Source organism: Vicia villosa, linkage group LG1 (assembly GCF_029867415.1).
Source record: "Vicia villosa cultivar HV-30 ecotype Madison, WI linkage group LG1, Vvil1.0, whole genome shotgun sequence".
Taxonomy (NCBI): Eukaryota; Viridiplantae; Streptophyta; class Magnoliopsida; order Fabales; family Fabaceae; genus Vicia; species Vicia villosa.
Window position 1 is genome coordinate 33603175 of NC_081180.1, and position 17306 is coordinate 33620480.

Genomic DNA, 17306 nt, shown 5'->3' on the forward strand with positions numbered 1-17306 from the left:
TTTGTGACAATTTTCCTCAATTACTCTCTCTCACTCAATATCTCATTATTCTCCATCTTCTTTGATTCTCCATTAATTCACCTACAAGCTTTGTGCTTGTTCCAACAAGGAGTATATGGTTAATAACCGTTCTACAACATAATTAGAGAAGAGAATATGTTTATCTGGTCTATAGAAGTTTATAATCTGTTTTATTTAAATTTTGACCTGATCAAATTTATTTAATAAAAATTTAAAGTTTAGACTTTTTTAAAAGTCTTTTAAATTAAATAGATCAAACTAAGGTTAGTAAAAACCCTTCCACGCACGCGCGCGCACGCACACACACATACATATAAACATATTATAAACTTTAAGTTTAGAGAGAGAGAGAGAGAGAGAGAGAGAGAGAGGGGGGGGGGAGAGAGATATCTATTAGTCTTCATAAGTAAAATGAAATATTTAAAAGTTTAAAGGGTGAAATCGATTTTTAAAATAAACTTTTAAGTTTGGTCAGACTTGTAAAAATGTCCAATCTCAAATCTTAAAAGTTTTATGATGTTTCTTTTGAAACAAGAGAATCATTTTTGATTAATTTAGCGCTCTCTTATTATAAACGTCTCATTTAAATTGTGTATAATTATTAAAAAATATTAGTTATGTTGATTTTAATTATAGGATGAACATCATGGATTAATTTTTTTTAGGCTTAAATGTACTTTTGGTCCCTGTAAGTTAGCGAGTTTTTGATTTTCGTTCCTGTAAGTTTTTTTTTAATTTGGATCCCTATATTGAGGTTTAGAGTCTGTTTGATAAGGCCATAAAAAGAGCTTTTAGCTTTTAGCTTTTCAGCTCATATAAATAAAAAAGCTTTGTTTGGTAACTGTTTTTAGCTTTTAGCTTTTTTACTAGCTTTTGTCTTTTTTTTTTAAAAGCTATTTGAAGTAGCTTTTGAACTTGTAGCTTTTAGCTTGTGACTTTTTCTTCCATTTATACCCTTGTTATTTTAACAAAAATCCATTTTTATCCTTCGATATATATTATGATTCAATGTTTAATATTTTTTTTAATCTTTAATATTTTTAATAACATCTAAAGTATACAATAAATTTTGAAATAGTGTTGATAATTCTCAAGTTACTGAAACGTAATCGAAGAATCAATGAGATTAACCGAGACTGAGAAATTTAAAATTTTGTTATATTTTTATGGTATAATACTAAATAATAAATTTATTTTTATCATTAATTTTGATAAATTTAACTGAATTCAAATTTCATATATTTCGTTAAATTTATTTATATAATTTATATACAAATTTAAAATATTTTGATATTTCTTAAATTTTTCACATATATTAAAATTGCTTTTGTAAGTTTGTATTAATATATTTATTTTTATCAAATATAAATTAATTTAATAATATAATATGATTAGATAAATAAATCACAATTTTTTTAATAAGAATGTCCTTTTGTGTCATTTTGTATTTATCAGTTAGTGTAACAGCTAATTTACCAAACACTCAAATTAACTTATCAGCTATCAGTCACCAGCTATCAGCTATCAGTCACCAGCTACCAGCTAGTTTTACCAAACAGAGTCTTAGTCCCTAAAGCCAAAATCTGCAGGTTTCCTGCGAAATTTCCTGTAGATTTTGATTTTAGGAACTAAAACGAACGCAAAAGTAAGATACATGGACTCAAACCAAAAAAAATAACTTAGAAGGACGAAAGTAAGATATAGTGCATTTAAGTCTTTTTTTTATTAATTACAATTAGTAGAACAATTGACTTGCTTTGCATGTTACATTATTTGCTCGAAATACTAAAATTGACTAGTAACAAAATGGTTACTCTAAGACACCTTTAAAAATTACAATAATTTTCCGAATGTTGTTTCCACCCTTTACCATACACTAAAATAACGTTGAAAAATACTAACACAAGTTTTTGAAGGCGAGTCTCCAAAAAATCACGAGTCTCCAAAAAATGATTTTTTGGAGACTTAGTGGTTGGAGCTTTAGTCAACCTTAATATTATCACCAAAAAATGATTTTTTTATTATGAATAACAAGGTATTAAAAAAATACGCGAATAACCACGTTTTAGAGTTAATTACTTAAATAACCATGTTTCTGAAAATCTATATATGGAGGCGCCAAATGAATTGGCGACACTTTCTAAAGTTGTAAGGGAGGCGCCAAATGGGATGGCTCCTCCATGGATCTAGCCAACTCATTTGGCGCCTATGTACATTTTGTTTTTTTTTTTAATTTTTTTTATTAAATAAATAAATAACAATTACATAATTAAAATACTCCATTAATAATTAATCGATTACATAATGAGAAAAAAGTGACATATTATTTAGTGATGTCCCGGGACTTGAAAACGACCAATTGTTCCACACCCGCGTCCTTTCCTATGTTGTGGTGGGTTTCAATGATCTCCCTCTAGCGGTTGGGTCGGTGGATGTTGCGGTTGGGTCAAGGGCCTTCCGTAGTCGATGCATTCAAGGTCCATGAAAGCCGTCAGATTATCATTGCTTGTGCTTCCGCTCTGAAACAGTCGGTTACCCATGCCCTCAAAGTTTGGTCGTATTGATGGGGGGTGAGGTTCCAAGGGTGGTCAATACCACTAGTCGTATGAATACTGGGAGTGCAAAGCAAATGCATTTTGTGTAGTTTGGTACTGTGATTGTTGGGTGTATTGGTATTGAGCTTATTGGGTGTATGGGTATATATATGCTAAAACGGCGGAACCCCAACTATACATACTTATTTTTTCAAAGTCCCCAAGTAAACTTAAGTACAACATTTTGATACTATTCATAGTACGTTCAGGGAATAACATTGTTCCGAATAGTATCATAATATAATTTTTGGCTTTAATTATTTTATCTTCATATGACGAATTTTCATTCAATGCAAGAGTCCCATAATGCGTTTTAAGTTCGGTTAGAAAATACCTTGGCCCCTAGCAACCGTTCTATCCACCATATCTTTGCCCAAACTTTCCTCGCATAGAGTATTGCGAACTTGAACCGACCCATTCACCGCCTCACCATCAATAGCGAGACCCATTAACATGTACACATCCTCTAATGTGATGGTACATTCTCCATTTGGTAAATGAAAGGTGTGTGTCTCGGGTCTCAACCTTTCCAACATTGCAAGGATGAATTTGGCATCGATCGTGCAATTAGAGATCTTAATAACATGTCCAATACCGACATCTTCTAAGAGTGGGACTATCAACGGATCCGGGGTAACATATGCGTGTTCTAAATCTTTTAGTATTCTAAATTCAAAATGTAAATAAAAAACATGTGTAAGTAAATAGAAAGAATTATTTTAAAAATATAAATGAGTAAATATATATGATTAAAACTTACAAACGCGACAATGTTTGCTTTTTTTCCTCTATGAGTATCGTCCATTGTGAGAAGAGACATACTTGAAATTATAATAGACAGAAGAAATTTTGTATCACAGAGAGAGTGAGGATTGGTGATGAAAAAAATTGTCTGAGGCGCCATATTTATAGGCGACTTGGTATAAAGGTGATTGACTGCATGAAAACACGTGTCACATGCAAGCTAAGTCGTTTGGAGCCAACTTGCAAATTTGAATGGAGGAGCCATTCAAGATGAAGTGGGACAGGCTAGGGTGTAGTATAGGAGGCAGGCTACAGAATCTTGCTGCAGGGGACATGCTAGGGTGACTGACTCGGTGCAGCCTAAAAAGCAGGCCTATACGAGAAGAGCCATTTCAAATGGCGCCTACGTTCAAGTTAATAGGGTGGCGCCATTTCACTTGGCTTCCACTTGGATTTGGAATTTTATCCCTTCATGTGCAGCTACACGTATTTATTTTGATACAAGATGTTATCAGTGCAACACCCAAACACTCAAACACGAAACAAAATGTCATCTGTACCATAATATGTTATCAGTGCACATTTTAATTGTGAGACATACCAATATGATGAATCTGGATTTTTATTTAGAAACACCGATAACATTCAATTTTGTTTAAGTAGAATAGCACATTTTTTGTATTTCAAAAAACGTCTGGAGGTCAAACTTGAACGAGGTTCAGTGTCACACATCTTCTACCAACATCCGTTTTTTTTGTGAGAACAAAATCAAATTTTATAAGGTTGAGATTCAAGATGACGAGGACCTTCAAAATATGTTTGCCAACCATGAGTATTCTGGGCATGACTCGATTGAATTGTACGTTATGCTCCAAGATCCTCAGTTGTCACAACCAATTGAGTCACAAGTGGTTGATCCCATCGAAGCCGAACTAGCTGAAGTAGATGTCGTTGAAGAAGAAGAGGAAGATGAAGAGTTAAAGTTTGATAACATGGTCAACGATGATTCTGAAGACGATGTGCTACTTGAAATACCTCCAAATGAAATCTACACACCACCTTCGCACATGAAAAACTTCAACATGGGCGAATATGAACCGTCATCAGATATTTTCAACAACCCTTATATGCAGTCAGATGAAAATTTAAAAGAGAAAGACAAATTTTCTTTAAAAGAAAAATGTGTGCGAGCTGTAAAAAAGTATCACATGTTAAACTTTGTCAATTTTAGGGTAGATCGAACAAATACGGATAAGTACAAAATCAAGTGTGTCCACTCAGAGTGTATTTCAGGCTCACCGCATCATACAGGATGAGAAGTGATTGTTGGGTGATAGGCTTTATGTCCACCCACACTTGCGTTAATTCTACTGCATCGGAAGATCATCGTAAACTAAGTTATGATCTAGTATCTCAAGAAATTTATCCACTCATCAGCAATGATCCGTCTGTGAAGGTGAAAACAATAATCTCCGACATCGCTATTGTCTATAACTACACTCCCTCATACAGGAAGGCATGGTTAGCAAAGACAAAGGCTATTGAAAAGTTATACAGAAACTGGGAGGATTCATACAAAGAATTATCGCGCTACATGCATGCACTTCGCACGTATTCTCCTGGAACAGTTTATATTATGCTAACATTGCCTGCATATGCCCCGAACGAATCTTGTGTCAACGAATATGGAATATTTTGTCGACTGTTCTGGCCTTTTCAACCTTGCATCACAGGATTTGCATCCTGCAAGCCTATTATTCAGATATATGGAACGTGGTTGTTCGGTGAATATAAAGACAGGCTACTCATGGCAGTTGCATAAGATGGCAACAAAAACATTTTTCCAATTCCATTTGCTCTTGTCGAGGGAGAGGCTGGTGATGGTTAGAGTTTCTTTCTCAAGAATCTTTTAACACACGTGGCTCCCCAACCGGGTCTCTGCTTGATCTCCGACCAACATGCTTCTATTGAGAGTGCATACAATAATCCTGCTAATGGTTGGCATGACCCCCCTTCTACACATGTCTACTGTGTTAGACATACCGTTCAAAATTTCACGCGGGAGATCAAAGACAGAGCTCTTTGGAAAACAATTATGAACGCGGGGTATGCATTAACACAACCTTCATTCCAACACTATCGCAAGGAGATCAAATTGTCAAATCCAGATGCAGGTAGGTGGATAAATAATATTCTAGTGGAGAAATGGACGAGGTCATACGACAATGGACAACGATGGGGCCACATAACAACAAACGTGATTTAATCAATGAATTGTGTATTCAAAGGCATCTAAAACCTCCCAGTAACTGCTTTAGTCCAATCAACATATTTTAGGACGACTTCATTGTTTGCAAAAAGAGGTGAAATATGGAATGCGGTGTTACAGTCGGGATAACTGTGGATGAAAGCAGCATGAAATTTATTAAGGCAGAAAGTGCCAAAGCAATGACTCATCATGTGACAATATTCGACCGACATAACCACAACTTCATTGTCAAAGAGACAATCGACCACAATGAGGGGCTGCCAAGACCAGAGTATAGGGTTATGCTACCATCTCGTTGGTGCGATTGTGGAAAGTTTCAAGCCTTTCGCATGCCTTGCTCTCATGTCATTGCGGCATGTACGTATGCTCATCAAGATGCATTACGACTTCTATGTCCCATTTACAAGGCAGAGACTTTGCTCAACGTATACAACAATGGCTTTCCAGTGGTAGCAAAACCGGATTATTGGCCCGCGTACGAAGGAGAAATAGTTTGGCACAACGATCAAATGCGAAGGAATAAAAAGGGTCGTCCTAAAAGTAAGCGTATCACAACTTAAATGGACTCCCTTGACAAGCTAGATAGAAAGTGTGGTTTATGTCGTCAGGTCGGACACAACCAAAAAATTGTCCCACTCGTGCTACTAGTTCGACAACATAAAAATTGTATTCAAGTTATTTGCACTTTTTTATTATGTCGACACAATGTTTTTCATTACAAATATTTTTTACAACATATCAAACACAAACACGACATTAAATACCATAAAGACTAAAGCAACAATACAAACACCAGATAAACGAATAACACATACGCCACATAAAAATAAAATCAACAATGCAATAACATAGCTAAGAAAATACAACCGTAAAAAATTTCATCGGCTTCCTGCATCATCGAGATTACGTCTCTCTCTGTTTTGACTTCCTCCATCCAACAACGAGGTTTTCCAGTTGCAAGTGAAGTGGTTGTTCTTCTTCTTTCGATCCTTCTAATTTGTTCACCATCTTCAATGTCTCTGTATAACCATCGCATCAATTATCTCGTCAGGCGCTCCATGCAATGAATATGCCAAAATTTTATTTTCATTGGAGGTTTGGTGGCTGAGAAAATAACGTACCCGTCTCTCGTAAAAATTATGGGAGACATAATGACACAAAATAAGAAGAGAGTGAGAAGAGAATGTGAGAAAGTGTGAACATTGTGGGAGAAATAAGTGCTTTATTTATAGAAGACACCAATACATGTAGGAGCCAAATCAATTGGCTCCTACTCACAAAATTAACAAAGGAGGCGCCATTCCATATGGATTGGTCAAAAAGTCATACATAGATGAGCATCCCATTTGGCGCCTCCCTTACAACTTTAGGAGGTGTCGCCAATCCATTTGGCGCCTCCATATAAAGATTTTTTGAAACATGATTATTTAGGTAATTAACTCTAAAACGTGGTTATTCACATTTTTTTTAATACCTTGTTATTCATAAAAAATTTTTTAATACCTTGAATTAACTCCGAAATGTGGATATTCAGATATTTATTGTGAAAAGATTTTTGAAAATGATCTTGGTTATATGGAAAAGAAACTTGGTGTTGATCAAGTATTTGATGTGGATTTGATATGGAAACGAATTGATTTTTATTAAGAAGGGGGAAAAGGTTAGAAGTTGATTCAATTTGGTTTTGTAAAAAGACCCATGATGTTGATCAAGGTTTTAATTTGAATTATTTAGAAAAGGTTGATTTTAAGTTGTTTGATTTTAATTGATTAAGTTAAATAAAATAAATAAATAAATTAAAGAAAATAAAATTACAAGAAAGAGGATGTACATTAGTAGCAAAGGGATGATAATGAAGTAATAAGAGCAAAGTCGAGCTTGAGGCCAAATATAGAAAAAACATAAAACAAAAATCAACATAAAAAAAAGAGCAAATAAAGGCAGTCAGGAAAAAAAGTTGAGGAAGATGTAAAAAGCCTCAGGCCCACAAGCTTGGGGCCCCAAACTCCCAAAGGCGTGGAGTCAAAGCCTTTAAGAGTCAAATAAATTGACTCTAAGGGAGAGGGACCTGATCACGCGGATGGAAAAAGAGAGCGCATAATCATTATCATGGGATCACCACATGGGATCCCTTTGTCAAATGTAAGTCAAACAAACTGAGGGATTAGAAGAGACCAGGTGTCTCATATGATGGCCCTGAAAGGGGACACATGTCCCTGATATATGGAGAGGTGAACTTGACAAAAGGGGAGAGTGAAGTTTCCCCACCTTTGTCTAAACTTCCTATTCTCTCTCCTCCCCACCTTGCTCTCCCAGCCCTTTATAAATAAACCTCATCGTAGTAAGACATGAGCGGCGCCCCACGGTGCCTGCCATTGTCTTCTCAATCCACCCCAACAAAAATAACCCAAAATCAAAAGGAATCAAAACTAACCCTATCTATTTGTAACTCTTAACTCAAATCTAGCTTACAAAACACAAAAAAAAAACTAACCAAACGTCTGGATTGAAAAATCCGACCCTTGCAAAATCCTAACTTAAAAACTAACCAAATCAAAGATGCTTCAACATAAACCCTATCCATTCTAAGCCTCTCAGCACGAATCACATGTCCAAATGAACAAATAAGAAAGAAAACATGTAAATTGACCCAAATCCTCAACTGAAACCCTAAAACGTTCCTAAGTAAGTGATTAGAAACAATCAACATTCAAGTACAACAATACACATTCAGAAGACCTAACCCTCTTGAACCTCTTCCCCAATCCATTATGTCTGAGGTTACATATTACAAGAGTTGTTATCAAATGAAAAGAAAAAAATATCAAAACACAAAGCAACAATAACCATTACAAAATAGTAAACAACAACAACAACGAAAGGCTACCAAAGAATCGAAAAGAATCAAGCTCATGTGGCCACTTATTCAAAGTATTTTATATTTCTTGCTTATGTGTGAGTCTGTTTAAGTGAGGGATGCGTCGCTAAAACTTGGGGGGAAATGAGTGAAGTTGTGAATTGTGTGTCGCAAATCTTGAATGAATGTGAATATGTTTATGGATGTATGTATGTTGTTTGATGCTCAAAGTCTTATTCAACAATTTGTATTATTCAAAAAATAAGATTTGTTAAAAGCCATGTGGATTAATTTGTTTTTCTTTTAAATTTTTTAAATTAATTTTATGAATTATTTATTTTAAATTTACCAATATATTATATTTGAACCTAAGCCCATTTTTGAAATTTAAGAGGCCATTTACTCTAAGCATGCTTTCAATTTATTATTGCACACATGTGTTTTCTTTAAAAACACTAATATTTTTCTCATACAAATCCATGTGGACTAATAGTATCACTTTCTTCCAACTTTATTCTTTACACCTTATGATGATGAACATGTGTTTGGCTGCTTGAACTGCTGACGGCACATTACTAGTTAGCAAACTAAACAATTACCGTACAGAGATAAATGAGCGAAATTCTGTTAGAAAATTGTTTATTAAAATAAATAATTACGACAGCAAAGATTGAAGAAAAATATTATCTTCCTCCTCACTTGCTTACACAGATGGAAGAAAGAAGAGGCTCTGGAATTGTTTTAACTTTCTTCAGAAGATCAGCCAAGGAACCTCCATCCATGTACTCTAAGATGATTGATATGACACCGTTATCATAGATGATTACGAGCAAGATAAGTGAGGGTTTCCAATACGCGTCGAGACCATAGTCACATGGTTTGAAATTCGTTCCGATGCGTGATACAAATTCGAGTACGCGGTACGCAACTCTCAAAGAATTAGGTATTTGAGGGGTATATAGAGTTGGTACGCTATTTCTTTTCGTCGTACGTTCAAATAAAAAAAATCGGTATGCTATAAAAAAATATTTAATTAAAATAAAATCTCTACTTATTTAGTCCTAAAACAATTCTATATGTGGAATATAAACTTTATATGTGGAATATAAACAATTCCGGAATATAAACTTTATTTGAATAATTATATAAGCTTATAGAGATAAATTTATGCATATGAATTTATCTAAGTCCCACATCGGAACGTTTGCTTAGAGCTTCCAAGGGACATTGCAAGTGCACGGGCAAGTTCATCATCTTCTGGTACTTCCACTGGATGTGAGAATAACCACTCCATTGCCAACTCTACATTATTTGACCCAACATGTCTCAAAGTGGAAAACCAACATTTTCTGAAACGAACATGCATTGAATATTGATAGCAAAGTATAGTTTTTGCTGAAGCATGAAAAGTATGAGTCCCATATCGACCGTTTTTCAACAAATGCAAGAATTTATATACATTTTTTTAATCCAGTCAGTCAGCCATAAAATGCCACCTAGGAAGATTCACTTACACAGTCAGCACAATAGTAACAGTAAGGTTGAATGATCAAATGTAATTAAAATATGGACACTATGGATTAAGCAGATGAAAATCAAATTATAATATGAAAAAGAGTAAAATGCAAAATTGAGGTTTTACATTATGCACAATCAATTGTGTTGCATTTTTGAAATTTTTGAAATGTTATCACGTCTCCTTTCATGACACTTTTTCATGAAATAATTTCTTGAATCGTTGCATAATTATTATGATTATTTTCAAGCATTGCCAAATTTCCAAAGGGTTTTTTATGACTATAAATGCAGATTTTTTCATATTGTATGACACATTCTTCATGAAAATGTTTTTGTTTTCAAGTGTCTATAACATTTAAACAGAATATATTCTATTTACTTGTTCATTGAAGGAGAAGAATAAATTTTCATACATTAGAAAAACAACAAAGTATCAATTTCATCATAGTTGTGTTGCAAGTTCTGTCTATAATATATGTCATAAAAATTGATGTATATTTCACCATTGTTGTGGTTGTTGCATATAGGAAAAGTTGTTTTTCTATTTGTTGGAAAGGTCCTTTGAATCAGGGTGATTCAAAGTCCATCATTGTTATTGATGTTTTGGGAAACCAAGGAACTAGTTTACTTCTTTGTTGTTGTTAGATGATTATAGTAGAAGTCTTGGTGTGATGCTTGTACAAAGATCTAACAATAGTGGAAATCTCTCACAGTGTGTGAGGGGATTAGGTGCATCCTTGGTTGATAAGGGGAACTAGTATAAATCCTTGTGTTCATTTACTTTACTGTATACAGAGTCAGATTTGTACTCGCTATGTTTGTCTTATTTTACTTTCAAATTAGATTTTGACTTTTTCATAAAAGTTGTTGCCCTAGAAATATTTTTTTTATGCCGTCAGTTTCACCTCAATCGAAGTTACAAAATTCCATATAAGATAAAAATAATGCATAAAGGTAAAATTGAATTTGTACCAACGCGTAACTATTAACCTAAATCACCCCACTATTTTGTATTTAATCCGATGTGACATTTTGGTATCATATGAATAATGTCTCACCTTCCTTGAATAGCGCCGCTAAAATCATGCAAAACAATAAAGCACACAAGGTTACAAGTTTAGAACAAGATGAAAAATACCTAAAATTAATGCTTTAATGCAATAAGAATTTATCTATGCTCATACCTTTTTATGTCAAACCTAATGATAAAAAGAAAGACTCTGGTGTTTCAAACCTTCTCTTTTAAAAAAGGGGAGATTGTAAAGAATATATCTTATATCTAGTTTTGATGAAGACAAAGACTACCAAAGAAGAAAAGGATCAAAAGTGTCATGCATATAAATGATGAAGTTGATCAAGAAGGTTGAACATAGAAATTCAAGTGAATATTTGAGACAAGAGAACTATTTTAAATTGCTCATAATTTTATCTCTCACTTCATCTAAAAACCTTCTTGCATTATCATGCATGATTATCTAAAATCCTTTTTTCATCTAATTCTTGTGACAAGCGTTTGTACACAAAGTTGTATGAGAACATTGTGATTTTCTTGTCTCCATGTTGATTATATGTTTATCATTATCAACGAGATGAATGGAACTTTAGAAACAAAGAGGTTTCTAGATCCGACATATTCAAGATAATAAGATCTTGAAATGATAGACTCCATTTTCGATCAAAGTAAAGCAAAATAGTGGGGGTTAAAAACATATTGAGAAAACTTACACATTCAAGATGAAAGATCTTGGACTAGTTGCCACTCTTTTGGGGATCAAAGTAATGCGAAAAATAGTGGGGGTTATGAACTTATTCAAATACACTTTGTTGAGAAAGTTCTTGATAAGTTCAAACTGTCACGTTTTAAGAAAGTGAATATTCAATTTGATCTTAGTGTCAAAATAATGATTGAAGAGTTGTGGTCATATTAGAATACACAAGTGAAATTGGTCCTCTAGTATAATGTACTATATCCGACATAACATTTGAAATTAGTAAATGAGTAGATTTACTAGCAATCCAAATGGTGAGAATTGGAAGGCCACCACAAGGATTTTGATTATCTTTTAAAAACCAAAATCTTGACCTCCATTATGGTAGGTTTCTTGCCATATTATAAGGATATACCAATATGAGTTGGATATCTAGTGTTGGAGGTCATATATTTACAACTAAGTGGATATTTACACTAGTTAGGGTGAGATTTATTGGAAGAGCAAGAAACAAAGATGCACCACTCTCTTGACCATGGAGCCATAGTATGTGGATCTCTCTTCCACTGGTCAAGAAGTTGAATGGTTGAAGGAGCTTCTGTTAGAAGTTCCATTGGCTAAAGACTATGTTTCAAAGGTGTTAACACAATGTGATAGTCAAGCCAATTTAGCAAGAGAATTCAGTTAAGTGTAAAATGAAAAGTCTTGGCACTGAGGCCTTAGATATTCTTTCATGAGAAAATTGATTAAAGATGTAATCATTTCATTCACATATATACGTTCGATCTATAATTTGAATGATTCATTTACTAAACTACTGGCCAGGGATTTAGTAAAGACAACCTCTAGAGGCGTGAGGTTGAAACTCCTTGAATAAGTGTTTCGACAATGATAGCAACCCAATATGAAGTTAATACATCTTAACCTAAGATTCATTAGGTAACAACAAGTCGTTGATTTGGAAGTTGGTGTAACATTTTGTGACAATGTTGACTATTACATAATTGAGGGTTGAGTTTTTTAAAAAACTCTTAATGAAGTTCTATATCGAGGAGGATATGTAGCTCAAGAAATAGATACAAACTGAACTTCACCTATATGAATTTCAAGATGGTGTCGTCTTAAAGTGAGAGTTGGAGTTTCTCTCATGAAATATTCATGAAAACAGGAAAAGCACATGGCCATAAATAGTGCTAGGCGAGATATGTAGGCGGAGAACCTTTAAAGAGTGTGTGTATAGTAATGCCGGTCTGATCACATGGGATAATGGTTCAAAGCATAGCTACCTAACATTCCGATTAGGCTTTGTGTTGTCTTTACTAAGGTTGAGTTCAAATTGAAAGATACCTAACTGTATTAACACCTTTTTGCTTTCTATATTCTGGAATTAGACTTGTCATTATTAGAACAAGTGGGAGATTGTTGCAAATTATTAATAATAATTAATAATATGAGTGTGTTCCAAAATGACAAGGAAAATATGCTATGATTTGAATTTTGAATTCGGAGAGTGGCAACTCTTCATGAAATGCTGCAGAATAAAGCCATGCAACCGTTGGTGAACCATGTCGTGGGCCAAAAGTCATAACTCTTGGAGAAGAAATTGTTTCACCAAGGGTAGCTACCTTGTGAAACAATATCAGCATGGCCTATAAAAGCATAATTTCATATTTAAAATTCTCATCACAAAAAATCGAAAATCCTCTAGAATAAATTTCAGACACTCTTCGCTACATTTGAGTTTTCACCCGTCTTGTGCAGACTCGAGAATGATGAATTATCATGGGTATTCCTGCGTAGAAACTCCAAGACAAATTGGGAGTGCTTGAAATAATATAAGAAAAGTGTTCCGTACATGATTCTAGCCTCGATTCCATTCGGTTTAAATTAATTTTCTAACACTCTTCACTTATGTAAGTGAGACACAATAGACTAAGATATTTAGGTCTTTCTCCACATGAATTCAATACTCAACCATGCAATACAGATCTCTTGCAAAATTAAATCTGTAACAAGTACACATTTATTTTTATCTAGTCTAACTTAAGGAAAAAAATTATAACCTAAAACATATTAAAAGTAATAAGTTTATAATTCTTTCCAATGTGTTCAGTCATTTAAACAAGTGGAAAGTGGAACAAAATTTACCCTTAAGAAAGTAGAAGTTAACCTTTAACATGAAATGTTGAGACAACATATAGAAAAATCTAGCCTAAAGAAGCATGATTGTTTTGAGCAGGTGGGCAAGCAGCTTAGTGTCAGGGCTGATCGTAGGAGTAGGCCACGAAGGCTACCGCCTAAAGCCTTATATTTTTATTATATATTTATATAATTTTTTAATTATTTAAAAAGAAATTAATTTGTAGTTCTAGATTCTGCTTGGGCATATATCTTTTCTCACACAGTACTATGGCATCTCTCTTCCACAAATCTTGAGCAATATTTTTCTAAAGATGCATTAGCTAGAAAATGTAAATGGTCCATAATATATTCTTCACGGAAATGCAAATAATTTTTTTCATACAAGAAATTATTCAATTGTTCAACCAAAACTTGTGGAATATATATACAAGCAATTAAAAGAGGCAATTTCTTTGTAGACCCCATGAAATGAAGACCCCTCTCAAAATCTCAAAATACCTTTTTATTTTGGAGATGTATCTTACAAATCACCTATTTTCACATTTTTAATTACTTCGGAGATACATCTCCGAAATAACTTATTTTTAAATATTTTCGGAAATGAATCTCCGAAAATAAAAACCCTCTATGGCCATGTCTTATTCTTCTCCAAAACCATTAACACTTTCATAACAGCAAAATCTTAGAAATTGTCCGCCTCCCTCGTTCCAATTTTCACTCGGTCTCTCTCTAATTCTTCTCTCACGCCTCTTCTCCATTTTCACACTTTCCTTGTTTTTCTTTCCACACAGCTTCCTCTGTTCTTCCAATACTTTCTTCTTACAACAAATATATTCCTCATACCAGACTCAACTCGCCTCCTCTTTCAAACATGAAAACCAACAATGATCAAATAAGTAATAAATCCGAACAAAACAAACCTTGAAATCAATTAAAGGAACCCTAAGTTGTTTTTTGCAGATTCTTGATGATGATGTGTTGAAGTTGTTATTGCAGCTCTGCATACGCTGCGGAATTTACAAGTGATGTAGGTGTAAATGGAAGCAGGGGCGGAGCCATAATCAAAATCCAGGGAATTCCCATAATGAAAATAAAATATACAAAAAAGTACGAAAAAATTAATGACATAAAATATGATAATACTACTTAATAAAAATGTATTAGTATTTCAATTACAACTCAAAAATAGAAAACATTCTAGTCTAATCATAAATGCATTCTTCTCTTGTTCATTCCTTGGAAACGTTTGATGATATCCATATCATCGATTGTAGTAAACACCTCTTTCTCCACAAATGTCACTAAGCAATCATTTAGCCATGGATTAGCCATTCTACTTCTCAACTCATTCTTAACATATTTCATCCCCGAGAATACTCGCCCAACACTTGCAGTGGCCACCGGTAAGGACAAAGCTAGTTTGAAAAGTGTGTACACAAACCTAAATGTCTTATGCTTCTTTGTTCAAACAAGAATCCTACAAAGTTCCGAGATGCCAGTCAAATTGGAAAAGTGATCTTCCATCTTGACACTCTCAATATAAGTCTCTAATTCACTAGACAATTCCTTATCAGTAAAATCCTCAAAGTCATTTGGATACAATCTTGCCAATCTCACAAGTGATTTAACGTCAAATGATTCAAATGAATAACAAGGACTCAAGCAAGCAACACAATTGATCAACTCAGTATTTTCAGGTGTAAACCGATCATTCAACTCTTTCAATACCACATCTATGACATGTAAGAAGCAATCATTCTTGAAATAATGAAAATTTGTAACAAAAGGAGCAAGTCGTTTGGATTTCTTATCTTTCACATACCGAGACTCCATGTCAAGAACATCAATTTCAACATTACCACAAGAAGCCACAACTTGCTCATAAAGTGTTTCCCATCCATCATCTCTAAATTATTGCAACTTTTTCTTGCATATTTGGACAAGTTCCGTGGCATGCACAATATCTTGATCCCCCTTTTGCAATGATTGTGACAAATTATTTGTCAAAGATGAAATCTCAACCATTAAGTGCAACATAAACACAAAACTAAAAGTTTGCATAACAAGTAACAAACTTTTTGGTTCACCCTTAGAATGACTATCACTTTTCAAATCTTCGAACACTTCAATAATACGAGTAAACAAATCAACCAACCTATTAAGAGTTCGAAAGTGAGATCCTCAACGTGTATCACCCGCTCTTGCAATGGACAACTCTTGATTTAAACCAGTACCAGTTTCCACCAATTCTTTTTCAATTAGATTTGCAAAATGAGCAACTTGTTTATTCCGAAGTAGAGCTTGTCTTTTGTTAGATGACCGTAAGAAAGTGACAATACGAGACACTTCACAAAAAAACCAATCAACATCTTCATGCTTTCTCGCCATTGAAACAAGAGCCAATTGAAGTTGATGAGCAAAACAATGGACATAATAGGCTTGCGGATTTTGCTTTTGAATCAAAGTCTTCAAACCTCCAAATTGACCACGCATATTACTTGCTCCATCATACACTTGACCTCGAATTTTAGATATACACAACCCAAACCCCGACAACAAACATTCAAGAGCCCCTTTAAGCAATATTGCACTTGTATCCTCAACATGAACAATGCCGATAAATCTTTCTACAACAAACCCTCTAACATCAACAAACCGCACTACAACAACCATTTGTTCTTTACCAGAGCAATCACCAGATTCATCAACAAGAACACAAAAGAAACCATCTCCAATTTCTCCAACTATCTTCTTAATAGTTTCAACCGCACATGCATTTACAAGTTTGTGAGAAAAACAGAGAGAAAATGTTATGAATGTGCTTGAGATACACCGCTCTCAGCATAAAGCTTTATTTATAATCATTTGTTACAACTTACTAGGGTAATACATAATTATGTGCAATTTACAAGGAATTAAACTAATACAGTTTACCAAGATACATAGAACCTAGTAAACAATGTATTAACTACTTGGAAAATGCATAATTAATTATTTTAATTTCCAACACTCCCCCTCAAGCTGGTGAATAGGTATTCTCCATTCCCAGCTTGGACACAATTTTTTCAAAATTAGGGCAGCTCAATCCTTTGGTGAAGACATCCGCAAGTTGACCTTGTGAAGGAACATAAGGACTGCAAATCAAACCGCAACCAAGCTTTTCTTTGATAAAATGTCTATCCACTTCAATGTGTTTTGTTCGGTCATGTTGAACTGGATTGTGAGCTATACTAATTGCTGACTTATTATCACAAAAGAGCTTCATAGGTCCATCCCATTTAATCTTCAAATCCTCTAAAATAATCTTCAACCAAAGTAATTCACAAATACCTTGTGCCATAGCTCGAAACTCAGCTTCAGCACTGGATCGAGCCACAACATTCTGCTTTTTACTTCTCCAAGTTACAAGATTTCCTCCGAGAAATGTACAATACCCTGTAGTGGACCTCCGA

At 34.2% G+C, this 17306-nt stretch overlaps 2 protein-coding genes across 2 annotated transcripts; both read left to right on the plus strand.

Annotated features, from left to right (window-relative positions):
• The first annotated feature begins 4174 nt into the window (after nucleotides 1-4174).
• LOC131609997 (uncharacterized) lies at nucleotides 4175-5181 on the plus strand. Its single transcript, XM_058881883.1, has 2 exons — nucleotides 4175-4560; nucleotides 4653-5181. The coding sequence occupies exons 1-2, from the start codon at nucleotides 4175-4177 to the stop codon at nucleotides 5179-5181; spliced, it is 915 nt and encodes a 304-aa protein (XP_058737866.1).
• A 548-nt stretch (nucleotides 5182-5729) lies between these two features.
• LOC131610090 (uncharacterized) lies at nucleotides 5730-6188 on the plus strand. The gene has a single exon (XM_058881995.1). It carries the CDS (start codon nucleotides 5730-5732, stop codon nucleotides 6186-6188), a length of 459 nt encoding a protein of 152 aa, XP_058737978.1.
• Nucleotides 6189-17306: the final 11118 nt, after the last annotated feature.

Bases quoted from the DNA above. Each gene is read 5' to 3' on its own strand.
- LOC131609997 (XM_058881883.1), top strand. From the start codon at position 4,175: ATGTTTGCCAACCATGAGTATTCTGGGCATGACTCGATTGAATTGTAC. The intron at 4,561-4,652 runs GTATCACATGTT...AGTGTATTTCAG, and splicing joins TGTGTGCGAGCTGTAAAAAA to GCTCACCGCATCATACAGGA.
- LOC131610090 (XM_058881995.1), top strand. From the start codon at position 5,730: ATGGAATGCGGTGTTACAGTCGGGATAACTGTGGATGAAAGCAGCATG.